This window comes from Gorilla gorilla, chromosome X (genome assembly GCF_029281585.2).
Source record: "Gorilla gorilla gorilla isolate KB3781 chromosome X, NHGRI_mGorGor1-v2.1_pri, whole genome shotgun sequence".
Classification (NCBI taxonomy): domain Eukaryota; kingdom Metazoa; phylum Chordata; class Mammalia; order Primates; family Hominidae; genus Gorilla; species Gorilla gorilla.
The window spans coordinates 131,258,272-131,272,655 of record NC_073247.2 but is presented as its reverse complement, the minus strand read 5'-3'; the positions used below and the strand labels follow the sequence as shown (position 1 = coordinate 131,272,655).

The 14,384-nt window shown below is 40.7% G+C and overlaps 1 protein-coding gene across 2 annotated transcripts; it reads right to left on the bottom strand.

The window, feature by feature from the left end:
- Nucleotides 1-2,792: 2,792 nt before the first annotated feature.
- On the bottom strand, nt 2,793-13,188 carry UBE2A (ubiquitin conjugating enzyme E2 A). 2 transcript variants are annotated; one of them, XM_004064779.3, is made up of 7 exons: nt 12,894-13,188; nt 12,455-12,693; nt 12,229-12,309; nt 11,811-11,836; nt 5,619-5,708; nt 4,541-4,629; nt 2,793-4,090 (listed from the first exon to the last, which is right to left on the bottom strand). In XM_004064779.3, exons 2-7 carry the CDS (start codon nt 12,496-12,498, stop codon nt 3,962-3,964), a joined length of 459 nt encoding a protein of 152 aa, XP_004064827.1. In that variant the 5' UTR covers nt 12,499-12,693; nt 12,894-13,188; the 3' UTR covers nt 2,793-3,961. The 2 variants fall into 2 exon arrangements, with proteins under 2 accessions (XP_004064827.1, XP_063559176.1); XM_063703106.1 differs by having other exon boundaries at nt 12,455-13,092.
- Between the last annotated feature and the right edge of the window lie 1,196 nt (nt 13,189-14,384).

Here is a 14,384-nt window from a genome sequence, read left to right as displayed (position 1 = left end):
TCTCTGCCAAAGAGACCAGCTTGGTCTCAAGCTCCTGGAGTTACGCAGTCCACCCTTCTCAGCCTCCCAAAGTGCTGGGATTACAGGCATGAGCCACTACACCCAGGCTACAATTTTGTTTGTTTTGTTTTTAATTTACAAGGTTCATGCCAACCTTCAGAAGCTATGGTTGCATTTGTGAGTTAGAAAAAACCTGTCTTCAATTCTCTGAGTAAGAGTGGCTTTGGGATTAAGGGATATGAAAACTTCACTGATTACTCTCTTTACGTTTCTTTCTTCCCCCAAATGATTTTGAGGCGGGGAAAGGTAGGGGATTGTTAAATATAATCTGGTTTGTCTAGGTGAGTCCAACAGAACAGAATATTAAGGTAGTTACAGTTAGGAAGGCTCCCAAATAATTGCGCCAAGTAGATACAAATTTGGTTACTGGATTTGAGGGGCCAGATTGCCTAACTTCTTAGGATCTGTGATACTGATATAGAATTAGAGCAAAATCACTTACCTTGCTTGAGGATAAAATAATGTTGAGAATGGCGTTGGCATGAATGAGCTGCTGACAAGCTTGCTGTTGTTCCATTTTGTTCCATTTTGTCCCCTTTCAGTTGGTTACTGTATTTTCCCTTTCTTTGAAATGTAGTCATTCTTAACCCAGTAACCTTCCTATAAAATCTGTACAGGTACATGAGCAATTTCAAATTTTATTTGGATTAAGTGTTTTTTATACTGAGGAACTAACTGTTCTTTCCATTTTATATCTAGCTTTTAGTCTCACAGATCTACTTTTTGGATGTTTTTCCTCCCCTTTGATTGCAAAATGAATGGCAATATCATGCACTTTGTTGGGATTCTTTTTTAGTAGTATACAATGCATTCTCTTTGCTATGAGTAACCCCTGAAGCTGGAGATGGGTCCTAAATAAAGGATTCTAATTGCAGCTTTGGTTCTTCATCATACCTCCTTCCCCACATCAGCACGTGCAGAATTGAAAAGTTCAAACCTGACTGCCATTTGAAAAAGGGACATTGCAAATTTGTTTTCATTAACTTTGTTATCAATACATGTAGCCTGTGGTGTTAAAAATTTTAAAGGGAGAAAGAGGCAATTAGCATGAAATGTTCAAATGAATGGTTTGTGGTGCCTTTGACCATGCATATGTTGTTTTGGGAGGTCAGCTTGTTGGCTCTGTTGTAAGGTTTTAAACGGATTATCCTATGAAAGAGATTGGGTATAGTGTTTCTCAGGAGGTGTACAAAAGAAAAAAGTTATTAAACCTGACCATTCTGAGTCTCGCCTTACATTGTTTCAGGTATGATTAACAGTGTCAATATTTAAAGCACTCAGCCACATAGCAGGATGAAAAAGTTAATGTAAAACTAACCCACCAAATAGAAAAATTTAATGTGGTTCTACTTTGAAGCAGAAATGGATTTGAGGGAAACTATTAAGCAAATTGAAGGACATTGCTCCTAGGTGAAACAATCCAAGTAATGTGGTAATTAGTGCAGATTGTACTCCATACTGAGGCTTCAAGTACCATGTCTTAAAAGATGAGTGAGATACATGTGTCATAAGGACTTAACTTCATTTAGCCCCATCCACCCAACCAAACAAGTACCAAGAGGTGGTAGTTTTTACAAAGTCATTGTCCTTGCCTCTTTCAAATGAGATGGGTTGCTCCTCAGAAGAAAGTAGTTTTGTTTAATCAAAGTGATTGAGGATATCTGTACTCCCAAACTTTACATAGGATTTAAAATACCATCTAGGCCGGGCGCGGTGGCTCAGGCTTGTAATCCCAGCACTTTGGGAGGCCGAGGCAGGTGGATCATGAGGTCAGGAGTTTAAGACCAGCCTAGCCAACACAGTGAAACCCCGTCTCTACTAAAAATACAAAAATTAGCTGGGCATGGTGGCGAGCGCCTGTAATCCCAGCTACCCAGGAGGCTGAGGCAGGAGAATCGTTTGAACCCAGGAGGCAGAGGTGGCAGTGAGCCAAAATTGCACCACTGCACTCCAGTCTGGGCGACAGAGCTAGACTCCGTCTCAAAAAAAAAAAAAAAAAATAGTTTGGTACTGTTTGTTTTTGAGCTAGGGCTTTTAAAGAGGTGGTATGTCAGGATCAACAAGTTAGATTTTGGTCTCTGAGGGTGCTGATAAATACCTAGGTTGGTTTATCCCTGCCCCCCCCCCACCCCCCATAACTTCATTCCCTTGATTGATTATAATGTATACTGAGGTAACTTTATTTAATAATTTTACATTCTGTTAAATTTTTTTTTTTTTTTTTTTTGAGAGGAAGTCTCACTCTGTCACCAGGCTGGAGTGCAGTAGCGCGATCTTGGCTCACTGCAACCTCCGCCTCCTGGGTTCAAGCGATTCTCCTGCCTCAGCCTCCCAAGCAGCTGGGACTACAGGGGCATGCCACCACGCCTGGCTAATTTCTTTTTGTATTTTTAGCAGAGACAGGGTTTCACTGTGTTAGCCAGGATGGTTGATCTTCTGACCTCGTGATCTGCCCGCCTCGGCCTCCCAAAGTGCTGGGATTACAGGCGTGAACCACTGTGCCCGGCAACATATTCTGTTAATATATTTAAAAAGCATTACCACTTATGACTGGAAAGAAAAAAAAAGTTCTCTCCAGAAGTATCTGTCTTGTCTTTTCCCCTCCCAGAATGAGTATTTTTGCTTTTACCTTAATGTTTGAGGGGGGAAATGAATAGATATGAGATCCCAATAAGAAACCAATACAAAAAGTTTATACTGAGCTAAAAAAAAAAAAAAAGATACCTTGACTATGAAATTTTAAGGTTATTTTTATTTACAACTTTTGAAAAATGTACATTTTTTTTTACATGGGTTACTTGTGCAAAGTTAGATTTGGAAGTGATGATAAATGCATAAAAGGTGACAATAGAACATTAGACAAAACATTTACAAGCCTTGTCCCATACTGCTACTTAAAGGTACTATATATCTAAAAGTATAAATATCCAAAAAAAGATCGCAGACATTGGCTTTAAGGTTCTCAGATGCTGAAAGGGAAGAAATTAAAGCATGCAGCAATAACTCAGGATTTGAGTGGAAAATAGTTTGCCACAGATATGCTATGCTCCCTTCCTTGAATTCATTAAAACTCTAAAATAAAGATGGACAATTGAGTTTATTCACTTAGGGCAGCACTGATCCTTTAAAAAGATTAAAGGAGCTCCAACTTTCCCTAGCTCAAAAACTTATGATTGTTTCCATTCCTCTGCTCCCACACCTCTTTTAAAAAGCAAAAACCCAGAAGACCAATAATTCTGAAACAGCATGAGTGTGCCCAGTCAGCAGCTTGCAAAGAGAGGATGTGTCAGTTACTACAGTTGCTGTACTCCTTTAGCTGAGTCCTTCAACTTTCTCCTTCTTGCCAGTAAATACTACGTTGTAATTCATATGACTGAGATCTTAGTATCACAGGATTTTTAGCTCCCATTCCTCCTTCAAAATTGTTTACATGGATTTGTTTCTATTCTCTGTAGGCCATATTCCAAACACATTCACTTCTAAATCCAACACAAGTGAAGGACCAGCCAGGATGAAACACTTCAGCAATCATTTTGTTAAAAATAACATCCTGGTCATCAAGCTAAGCATAAGCACCTCTTGTATAACAATTCGTCTTAAAAGCTTAAAGTACAATAATAAAAATAACTGCCTGAAAACTGGAAATGAAATACAACAGAAAAACTGAAGCATTAGTAATTTTTGCAAGTAACCCAGGTACAGTACATTTGATTTCATAGAGGGTGTTTTCTGATGTTTAAGGAGAGGGTAGAAGGGGTAGGAAAACTTGGCAAGGAAGATGGAAACAGCACAACAGTTATTTTGCTTTTAATAAAGTAAATGTAATGACAGGAGTAGGGAGGTGACAAACACATCAATATATATTTTTCTTATGGCCAGCTTCTTTAAACTGTACCCGGGGTCAACAATCGCGCCAGCTTTGTTCTACTATTGCAGAAACACGCTTTTCATATTCCCGTTTGTTCTCCTGGTACAGCTGAGCAGCCTGGCTGTTTGCTGGACTGTTGGGATTGGGTTCATCCAACAGAGACTAAAGAGACAATTTTTAAAAATGTCAGTTCCTTAATGCAAAACAACTATTTTATAAGGTAGTGACACTCAATTGAATTGTCCTAAGTACAGCTACATTTCTTGTCTTTAGCATACAAACCCAGAGTTATGTGAATCTGCTAGTAGCTAGGAAAATATATGCGGCTTTTTTTTTTTTTAAGGGAGAAGAGTCTCACTATGTTGCCCAGGCTGGTCTCAAACTCCTGAACTCAAGCAATCCTCCCACCTTGGCCTGCCAAAGTGCTGAGGTTACAGGTGTGAGCGACTGCACCCAGCTGACTTGGGCCTTAATGGTCTACTTTTCATCTATAAAACAAACAAGCTTTGACCAAAAATAAAAAGATCTATTACATTATGACTTTCAAAAACAATTCAATTGCTAATATAAACATATTAAAATTATAGTTCGTCACATTAAGGAAAAATTCACCTGTATGGATGTTAGAATGGAAGACACATCATAGGTTGGACTCCAACGGTTCTGAAGTATGTCCAGACATATACTACCATCTGCATAGACTAAGAACAAAGAAGTAGGTACATTAAACGTAACAAGACCACTAAGGTTTTAACATTATAGACAAAACAAAAATAGTCAAGAATACTTCGCTTTTGAAGTTTAAAGATTCCTATGTTGCTTCCCAGTTAACTGCCTAAAAAGATAGGTCATAACCACCACTAGTGAAATAATCAGGATGATCAGAGAATGTCAGATGTGATCAGTATAAAACTGGAAGATATTTAGTGTTCATCCTTTGGAAAAGGCTGCCCTATTATCCAGGAAATCAGAAACATTTTTGAACAGGGTCCCTAGCTATCCACAGACATGTGGGAAATTCATTCCACCAAATTTGTAGGCTGTATCCCCTATCTGAAATAACAAAAGATCACTCAGAGTTCACAAGATTTCATTTTGGCATAAAGATAAACATATCTGATACCCTGAAAAATACTTCATTAACCTAAATAAAAGGCAAGCTGTTCTAGGCTTACTACTATTTTAAAAAGTGCAAAGTGGTAAGTTAGAATCACCTGTGGTGCTTTTCTGACATACCGTATGCCTGGCCTTCAACAACAGAATCCTATTCAGTAGGTTTGGAGTGGGGCGAAGGCATCTGTATTTTTAAAATGTTCCACAGTAATTCTGATATGCGTCCAATGAAAACTACTTTTCTAAACGCTAGTGAAAATAATTACAACACAAGACTATCCCAATCTGGCCTAGCATTAAAAGGAAACCTCAAGAGCATCCTTCATTTTGTTTAATAAGTAAATGACAAAGGCCATCAAAATCAGGAGGCTCCCAGACTCCAAGCAAAGGGAAAATACCTCCACTGCTTCAGTTCTAGGACAAGACAGCCACAGACAACCAAGAACAAGTTCAGCTTTCAGGAAGCAGCAAGCTGCCTAAATAAATACTCAGGCACCACAAAATACACAGGAAATGTGGAATACTCCATAATAAACACTATAGTAGTTTAAAACACTGTACTAAAAGTGATACTTGCCATTTGGATGGAACATCTTAGAGACAAATCTAACTGTAGGTGGTTTATTTGGATATTCTTCAGTGAATTCTATTGTAAGTTTAAATGTTCCTGTGGTTAGAAAAGAAAGATTTAAGAAAATGTATTTATCACTTTGTTCAGTAGTACTTTGTTTTTAATGCTATGTGGGTTTTTCCAAGTATTAAATAATGCAAAGATACAGGGTAGAGAGGAAAGGCCAGGTAAGAAATACATCTCTAGGAATTGCTCTAAGAACTACTCAAATGTGATTTTTTGTTTTGCCATTAGTTTCCCCCAAACTTGAAGACAGCCATCATAAACACAAAATTACTGCTTACAAGATTTTAGCCACTGTACATTTTGAAAACATCCTTAAAATAAGAAACTGGGCCCAAAATTTGGCGTTATTCCTTTAGAAGACCAAAAGACCTCAAAGGCCTAGTCAGCTGCCATCTTAAACTCGCCAGTGATTTTTAGACAGACTAGAAAGAATGAAAGCACAAAGGTTCAAAAACCAATGCCAGAATACAAATCCATAATCAAGTTATTTTTAAAATAGAAGGGAATAAGTATAAAAGTGTTCATACTGGTTCCTTTTCATGTCATAGTGACCCTATAATGAAAACTTAATTGAATTTAAGCCAGGAAAAACTTCATAGTCCCTCTCAGAAACCCTTAAGTATGGCTCATAAGGTACTTCACTATAAAATCAACTCAATTATTCACACATATGGAGGGAATTAATGGCAGAAATAATTTTAAAATCACATTTGGTTTAGATTGCATTCATGTTTCCAGCAAATTTATTTTTCTAATGTTTATGCTACTATTGAAATGAAATTATTTTTCTTAAATATATGTCAACCTAAGGTAGCAGGAGGCCCTAAAGCATAGTAGGTTATAAACTTACTTACAAGGCATGGACAAACTGGATCTCATTCAAGAATTGTTAAGATGTGATCTGAAGAGATTATGTCCTTTAAAATATTATTTTCAATTGTTTGTTAAATAAATTGAAGAAAACAATTGAGCAATGTTTTTTCCTGACTGAAATCTGTTCAAGTAAACTTAAACGAATCAGTTACTATATGGTATAAAGTGATGCATGTTCCACTATATTACTCTGGTCCATTTAACAAATTATTCTAAAACAACAGACCATACTTCAGTGTATTTCTTACTGGTTCCTTCAGAGTTAGCAATTTATTTCCTTTTTGTTCTCATTAAAAGGTTTATCACTGCTTAAGAAAAAGAGAGAAGACTATAATCATTCTAGGACTAGATCTGTGACAAAACAGTATCAAAAAGTTTGTTTTTAGCAAGCTCATTGGAAACAATTTGCTAACAAAGCTGCCCTTACTATGAACAAGTGTCTCAAAGCTTCAAAATAATATAAAATACAACATATAGAGACATTATATTCCTCAAATTATTGTTACTCCCTATTTTCTTTTCAAAGCCAGACCTGAAGATACTATGTATTATAACTAAGGAAAGAAAGTAAAATCTTATGGAATGGACAAACATATGCCCATTAGAAGTATGGAAGTATGTCCATCAGAACATACTTCACCTTAATCACCACCTGGTCATAAATCTTCCTCTTTCTGAGGAAGAAAGCACAGTTCTTCCTTTTCAGTATTTATTGACACTATAATATGCAAGAAAAAGCGGGAATGTGTTAGAGTTCAAAACTTTGAGTTTCCTCATGTATTATGATCTCAAGTGTAAACACATTTGGATCAATGTTGCAATCTGACTAAATTATGGGTAAGAGACACTGCTCTAAAACTGGGCAGATGTAATAGCACATGGAGATCCCAGCTACTTTAAAACCATCACTAAATATGGTATCTAAAGGTAGTAAAGCAAGACATAGGGAAGCCGTAAGCAAAAACAGTAAAACACACTGCTAAGAGCATGAGCTCTGCAGTCAGACAGGTCTGGGCCCAAGTCCTTGCTTTGGTACTTACTAGCTGTGAGACTTTGGGGAAGGTGTTCTCCTTGACTAAACCTTAAGTTCCTCATTTGTAAAATGAGATTAATAATAGTACCCACCATACAGCATTGTTGTGAAGTTTAAATGAGAGAAATATGCATAGTTCCACAAAGTTAAGTGCTCCAAAACCATGAGCAACTATTTTTGCTATAATAATTCTAAAGTTTCACATCTCTAGACTCAGCTGAAGGAGGCAAAACCCAAAAATCAGAACTATCAGTAAGAAATATACAATTAAGGCATTCAGATATTAAACAGTACTTTTAGGTCTACATCAAACACTCACAGTTCAAAGCAAGTTGAGTACCTATATTGGTGGCTCACAAGTTCCTTGACTTGAGCTTTCTGCATACACTTGCCCAGAAGTTCAACTAAGTGATTTACCTAGCTACCAAAGAAGTTAATCGCAAGTCTTTTAAAACAGTTCACTTAATATCTTGAGAAGTGAAGCAACCTATTTATGTCTACTTGAATATAAATTAAGACTTAACCCAAATCTTATTCAAGGTACACATTAAAAAGAGGGTAAAAACTTCACACTTTTAGTCACACTAATCAGAACCTGTTTAGTATAACCTTCAATGTAATTTCTAAGCTCTAAAACAAATGTTAAGGGAATTTAAAATCCCAGAATTAGTATTATGCAGTCTGAGACTACAGCTTACCCTCTGAATATTTAGAAGGCTAGGCTTTAAAATAACTGAAAATTTAAGCCTCACCATTGTTGTACATAATGTATACTAATTTTGTTCATCTTCCCGAGGAGGCTAAGACATCGTAAGGAAAGTATCAATTAATCAATCTATACAGGGAGACCACCAAAATTACATAAACGTGTTAAGTGACTGATGTATGGCAATAAGGAGTGATATGGTTGAACTAGAGGGGGTATATGTTCTGCCTAAAGACACTCACAAAGTCAAGTTTTGGAAAATACTGTGTTGGCCAAAGAAAACACACCTGCAGGTGTTTTCTGCCATTTGGCCACCAGTTTGTGACCCCTGAGAAGAAAGCAAAATACATATAACTCCAAAATTATTTTTGATGACTGAAAATCGATTTTTCAAGTAATATCCAAAACTCTTCATCATAGGATTTATTTATCTTTAAAACACTCTTAGTGGACTTTAGAGATTCATTTTGAAAAAGATTTTATGACTCAGAAACATTTCCAAAAATTAAAAAAAATAAAAAAGATATATACCCCAATTCTAAAGAACACATCTATTATGAAAAGCAAATACCAGTACCTTACCATGTCTATTAACAATTTTTAGATTATGTGATGAAGATTATATTCCATAACCTTTGTATTTAGCATGTATACCAAGATATTCTGATGAGGAAGCATTTCTCCCCAATGTTTTGGTGGTGTAAGCTCTTGAGAATATATTCCTCTTACTTCGAGTGTGTGAAGTTAAACCAAAATACCCTTAAGTGTTGCTTTTCTTAAGATTTCATCACTCTAACTAGGACCTGGTTGTTCCAGAAACTTCCATAACGAACAGTTTACAACAAAGAAGCAAAAGTAGTTTTGGGGTTCTTAATTAATAACATAATACATTGGAAACAGCAAAATCAACTATGCCACTTATCCCTAATCAGTCTTTTCTCTAACTGTAAATTCCCCAACTATAAATAAAGGGTATTCAAAAAATGGTTAAGGCTGGGCACGGCTGCTCATGCCTGTAATCATAGCACTTTGGGAGGCCGAGGTGGGTGGATCACCTCAGGTCAGGAGTTCGAGACCAGCCTGCCCAACATAGTGAAACCCCCTCTTTACTAAAAAATACAAAAATTAGCTGGGCATGGTGGTAGGTGCCTGCAATCCCAGCTACTTGGGAGGCTGAGGCAGAAGAATTGCTTGAACCTGGGAGGCAGAGGCTGCAGTGAGCTGAGCTCGTGCCACTGCACTCCAGCCTGGGCGACAAGAGCAAAACTCCATCTCAAAAAAAAAAAAAAAAAAAGCTAAAATTTTTTTTGTGGGGGAACCACAGGCCACAGTGTTCCAGACACCTGAGGAAGCATCCATCGGTAGCAGACTGTTCAACAGAACAAATCAGCCTGAGTAATTCCTTTCAGTAATGCTAGGATGGAGATACACATCATCAAAAATAGAACCAGTAATGTCAAAGGTGACAGTCCTGGTAGATAATGGACTCCATAAGTACCTTTTCAATTCATACCACTTAAGAGAAGCACCCTTGAAATATTTAGGTAGCCAATCCCCAGCAAAGTGATGTACTATTAATAAAGCTGTGCCCAGCATAAAACAGAGTAAAACGAGGAAAAAAGAAGCCAATGAAAACAAAGCCTACTACAGCTAAAGCAAATACACAGTTAATCTGTACATTTAAAGCTCAGGTATAAAGAACTAGTGCTGGCCGGGTGCGGTGGCTCAAGCCTGTAGTCCCAGCACTTTGGGAGGCCAAGGCGGGTGGATCCCAAGGTCAGGAGTTTGAGACCAGCCTGGCCAACATGGTGAAACCCCGTCTCTACTAAAGATACAAAAAATTAGCCGGGCGCGGTGTCGCGCACCTGTAATCCCAGCTACTCAGGAGGCTGAGGCAGGAGAATCGCTTGAACCTGGGAGGCGGAGGTTGCAGTGAGCCGAGATCACACCATCGCACTCCAGTCTGGGTGACAGGGCGCAACTCCGTCTCAAAAAAACAAAAACAAAAAACAAACAAACAAAAAAACTAGTGCCAATCTGGTAGAAGAAAATTAAGTCTAGCTATAGTTTCTTGCTACAAATCAGTTCAAATGATTAACCGCGCCAAAGTAGTATGCCCTTACAATCACTGTTTCCTGCTGTCATTTCTTTTCTTTGCAGCCCTGAAGAGTAATGATATTTACCCAGGAGGTAAAGGTAAAGAGGAAGCTAAAAATATTCAGGTGACTGTCCACAGTTTCCTGGGGAAATCTAAGTACTTGAGATTAATTACAGACTTAGTTGAAATTGACTTACCTCACAACATTTTGTGGACTGGTAGCATCAAAAAGCAATCCGGCTCAGCAACATAAGTATGTATTAAGCAGTTTGCAGAAATGTTTTTGTTCCCACCTTCAAACTGAAGTGTGTGTGTGTGTGTGTGTATAAATGCTATGTGACCGAAGGAAATCACTGAGGAAAAAAATAACAGAAAGATCCTTTTCCTTTTTTTTAAAACCTCAAATATTAAAGAATTTCATGAGGTCAAATACTTTAATCATCCTTTAAATGTATTAAACTTTCAAAAAACAACCACACACAAACTGAGTGTAGAACTATCAGTATCATTTTTCTGGTTGTGATAGGGTCTAGTCATTCAAGATGTTACCAAACGGGAGGGTTTGGGTAGAGGACTGGGTTAAGGGTATAAAGGGTGTCTCTATTATTTCTTGCAACTGCATATGAATCTATAATTATCTAAAATCAGAAAGTTTTTAAAAAGCAATTTACACGTGTTTTTAAAAGTTAAACCTAAATCAATTAAAAATTATGTACCTACTGGTACATGTAGTACTTTCAGATAGGCAGGACACTGATCAAAAGGGTACATTAAGGCTAACTTCAATTGTCAAGCTGCTTTGAAATTACTCATCATAACGTCTTGATGAAAGCACACACTGCAAATTCACTTAAAAATAAGAAAGAATACTGTACTCAAATGAGGCATTTAAGACCATCTTAGAGCAGTGAGGCTGACAGGCATTCAATGTCAGATTGTAGAAACCAGACAGTTGTATGCAAGGGATTCTCGCATCCACTCAACATCCAACACACATCTACCAAGCACCTGCTGAACACAATTCCTGCCCTTGGGGTAGAATTCTGAACCAGATGGTCTCTGGGGTCTCTGCTGACTATCAGCAACTGGTTGGGTTTATACTAATTCAGTGATGGAGGGCTGAATTTAGCAGAATCACAGCCCAAGCCTCAAAAATCCTTAATACCAGTGCTATGATTGCTCCTTTTAAAAAGTGACTGCCTTACCCAGATTTTTTTTAAGAAAGCAAGAAGAAAGGTGCAGTTCTAGTCAAGCATACAATATCCAGAACAACCAGCCACACACTGCATTCCACTCAAGCCTTTAGCAGACAGAGGCTAGGCAGAGGCAGGTTCCTAAGCAGGAGACACTTCCAGGATGACTGGGAACCCTTTCGCCAGATGACCAGTCTCCTGAAAAGTGGGTAAAGAAACTCTCTCTTACCATCCTCAAACGGGGTCCCTTCAGGCCTGCAACACAGAGAAAAATGGTCAGTTCCCACTTAAGGGGCCCCCTTCTCCCTGCTTCATCTGAGATGGCTATCCCGAGCTCTGCCATCTCCAGCACCGCTGCCGGGGTCGGAAGCCACTACAAATGGATGTCCCGGGCTCAGAGACACAGGGCAAGCCGCCGCGCCTAACCGCCACCACTCCCCGCCCCGCCCCCTAGAACCCCAAGCGGTTCCCCCTGGCAGCGGGAACTGAGCTAATCGAGGCACAGGCTCCGGGGAGGCGCCTAGGCCCAGCCAGACCCAAACATTTTCCCCTACCCCCTCGGCCTCCGCGGGGGGCCCGCCCCGGAGCGCAGACCGAAGCGGCTCGCGTCCCCAGTTTTCTCGCCACCGCCACGAACGCAGACTCACCCGAAAATGACTGCGTTCCACACCATTATGTTGTTCTCGGACGGAGCCCCGCTGACTCCGGCTGGAGGATCCTCCTGCAACCTTCGGGAAGACAGACAGGGGTCCCCCTAGGCCGGCACTGGCGCCCGCTCCCGGCCGCTCCCCAGCCCTCCCCGCCCGGCGCGCCTCGGGACCCGCCCTGTGCCCCAACTCGCAACCCCCGGCCTCGGCCGTCCCCTCGGTTTACCTCTTGAAGTCCCGCATGAGGCGCCGCCGAGCCGGAGTGGACATGTCGCGAGCGGGGTCAGGGGTGGGGCATACACTGGGGTCTCGGGTTCCCGCGGCGGGCGACGAGGCCGAAGAGGCTGGAGAAGCCGGAGAAGGGGAGGCGGAAGCACCCAGAGGAACCGCGCTGCCTCTCCGAAGTCGAGGGTCGGTCTGGCGCCGGCTAAGCACCACCCCAGTGTAGACGGGGGCTGAACCAACCTGAGAGCAGAGAGAGGGGGGTGGAACGTCGAGCGCCGGACAGGCCGTACCAAGACGGGGCGGGGGGTGCGCGAGGAAAGTTGCTTATGTCATTAAAGCCCCACGGGAGGCCCGGGGCGGGGCCGCGAGCGCAGAGGCTTAGGGTACGCCGGAGCCCCGGGCGCTGGAGGAGCTCGTGGTGGAACGGGGTCCATCCCCACCTGCTAATTCTAAGGCAAACCCTGGGAAGTTTTCGGCTTTTTTTCTTTTTCTCTTTTTTTCTTTTTCTATTCGTTTTTGTTTGTTTTGTGACCAGATCATTCATGAAAGCGCGCACTATGCCCGGGGAGGAGAGGGGAGAAGTTTGGAAGTCCCAAACTAGAGGACGAAGGAGTGGGCGGAGGTAAAACCGGTTCTCAAAAAGCGGCAACTCTAGGGTGCACAACCCCTGCGGACACCGGAGACTGGGGTCGGAGGGGTGGGGAGAGGAGTGATTGGTTGAAATCACGGAAAATCAAAAGAATAAATCGGCCTTGACTATGACGGGGGGGCGGGGCGGGGCTGTGGGATTGAATGCAGGATTGGGCGCTCAATGTTTAGGCCAATGATCACCCCAGGGCAGAATGAAATAGTGTTGTAAGTCCTGTGGGAGGGAATGGGAGCTTAAGGCAGGCAGAGTAGGGTTTTGTTTTGTTTTGTTTTTGTTTTGTTTTGTTTTGGGCACTCACAATTTGGCTCTGGAACCACATTTCCCCTTGGTAGTTCAACAAGCCAAGCGGCTATTTATGTTCAGAAGAGTCCAAGATATGAGACTATCCGACTGCAGGGAGTTGCAAGGACAGTGGGTCTGAAGTAAAAGGAACGTGGAAAAGCTGCAGGTTGCAGGAAGAGTCACAGTCCGTGGACCTGCAAAAGCAATAACAGTTTTAAAGGATAATTTTTAAAGGTCAACCCAAAATAACTTAGAAGATAGGCATAATACACATTTAAAAATTATTGAAAATAGGAGAAAGGTAGATTTGGGTTAAGTCATCAAGAGTTTTGAATGCCAAGCTAATGGATTCCTTGGAAGTCCATTGAGCAGGGAAGTGACATCATTAGAGCTGTGCTTATCAGAGATTGGTCTCAAGAGAGCAGGCAGGAGACTCTTGCAGTATCTAGGTGCGAGATACTGAAGCAGGCAGTGACAATAAAGGCGAGGATATGAATGAATGGGGAGGACTTGGCAACAGGCTGAATATGGGGCAAGAGAGAGGAAGGAGTCAACAGTGGCTGAAAGTCTAAGCCCCGAGATAACGGGATTTGAAGGTGCCATTAACAGAATTACAGAATAGAGAGGGAGGGACAAGTTTGCGAAAGGAAATTTTGGGTGGGACTTACTGAGTTCATGGGACTGGTGAGACATCCCCGTGAAGATGTCCAGAAGATATCGGATGTGCAGGAATTTGTTTCTAACATGAGAAGCAGGAGGCACTTGACAATGGTAGTGATTCTAGCTGCTGCTTAACAACAGGTACTTTCATGGTCAAGGATTTCTATCTCCCATTAACTCCAACATATCAGTTAAGGCAAGTCTCCCTAATAGCATCACATTATGGCTGTAGTAGGAAGGGGGTACAAAAATTAAAAAAAAAAAACTTTTTTTCCTCTCATCTAAGAACTTGCAGTCTACTAACACATACATACACACATATGAAATCAACAAAAGCAAG

Excerpts from the sequence above, each read along its gene's own strand:
- UBE2A (XM_004064779.3), bottom strand. The coding sequence starts at position 12,498 with ATGTCCACTCCGGCTCGGCGGCGCCTCATGCGGGACTTCAAGAG. Across the intron at positions 12,310-12,454 it reads CTCATGCGGGACTTCAAGAG|GTTGCAGGAGGATCCTCCAG; the intron begins GTAAACCGAGGG and ends GTCTTCCCGAAG. Across the intron at positions 4,091-4,540 it reads CCATTCTAACATCCATACAG|TCTCTGTTGGATGAACCCAA; the intron begins GTGAATTTTTCC and ends TTGTCTCTTTAG.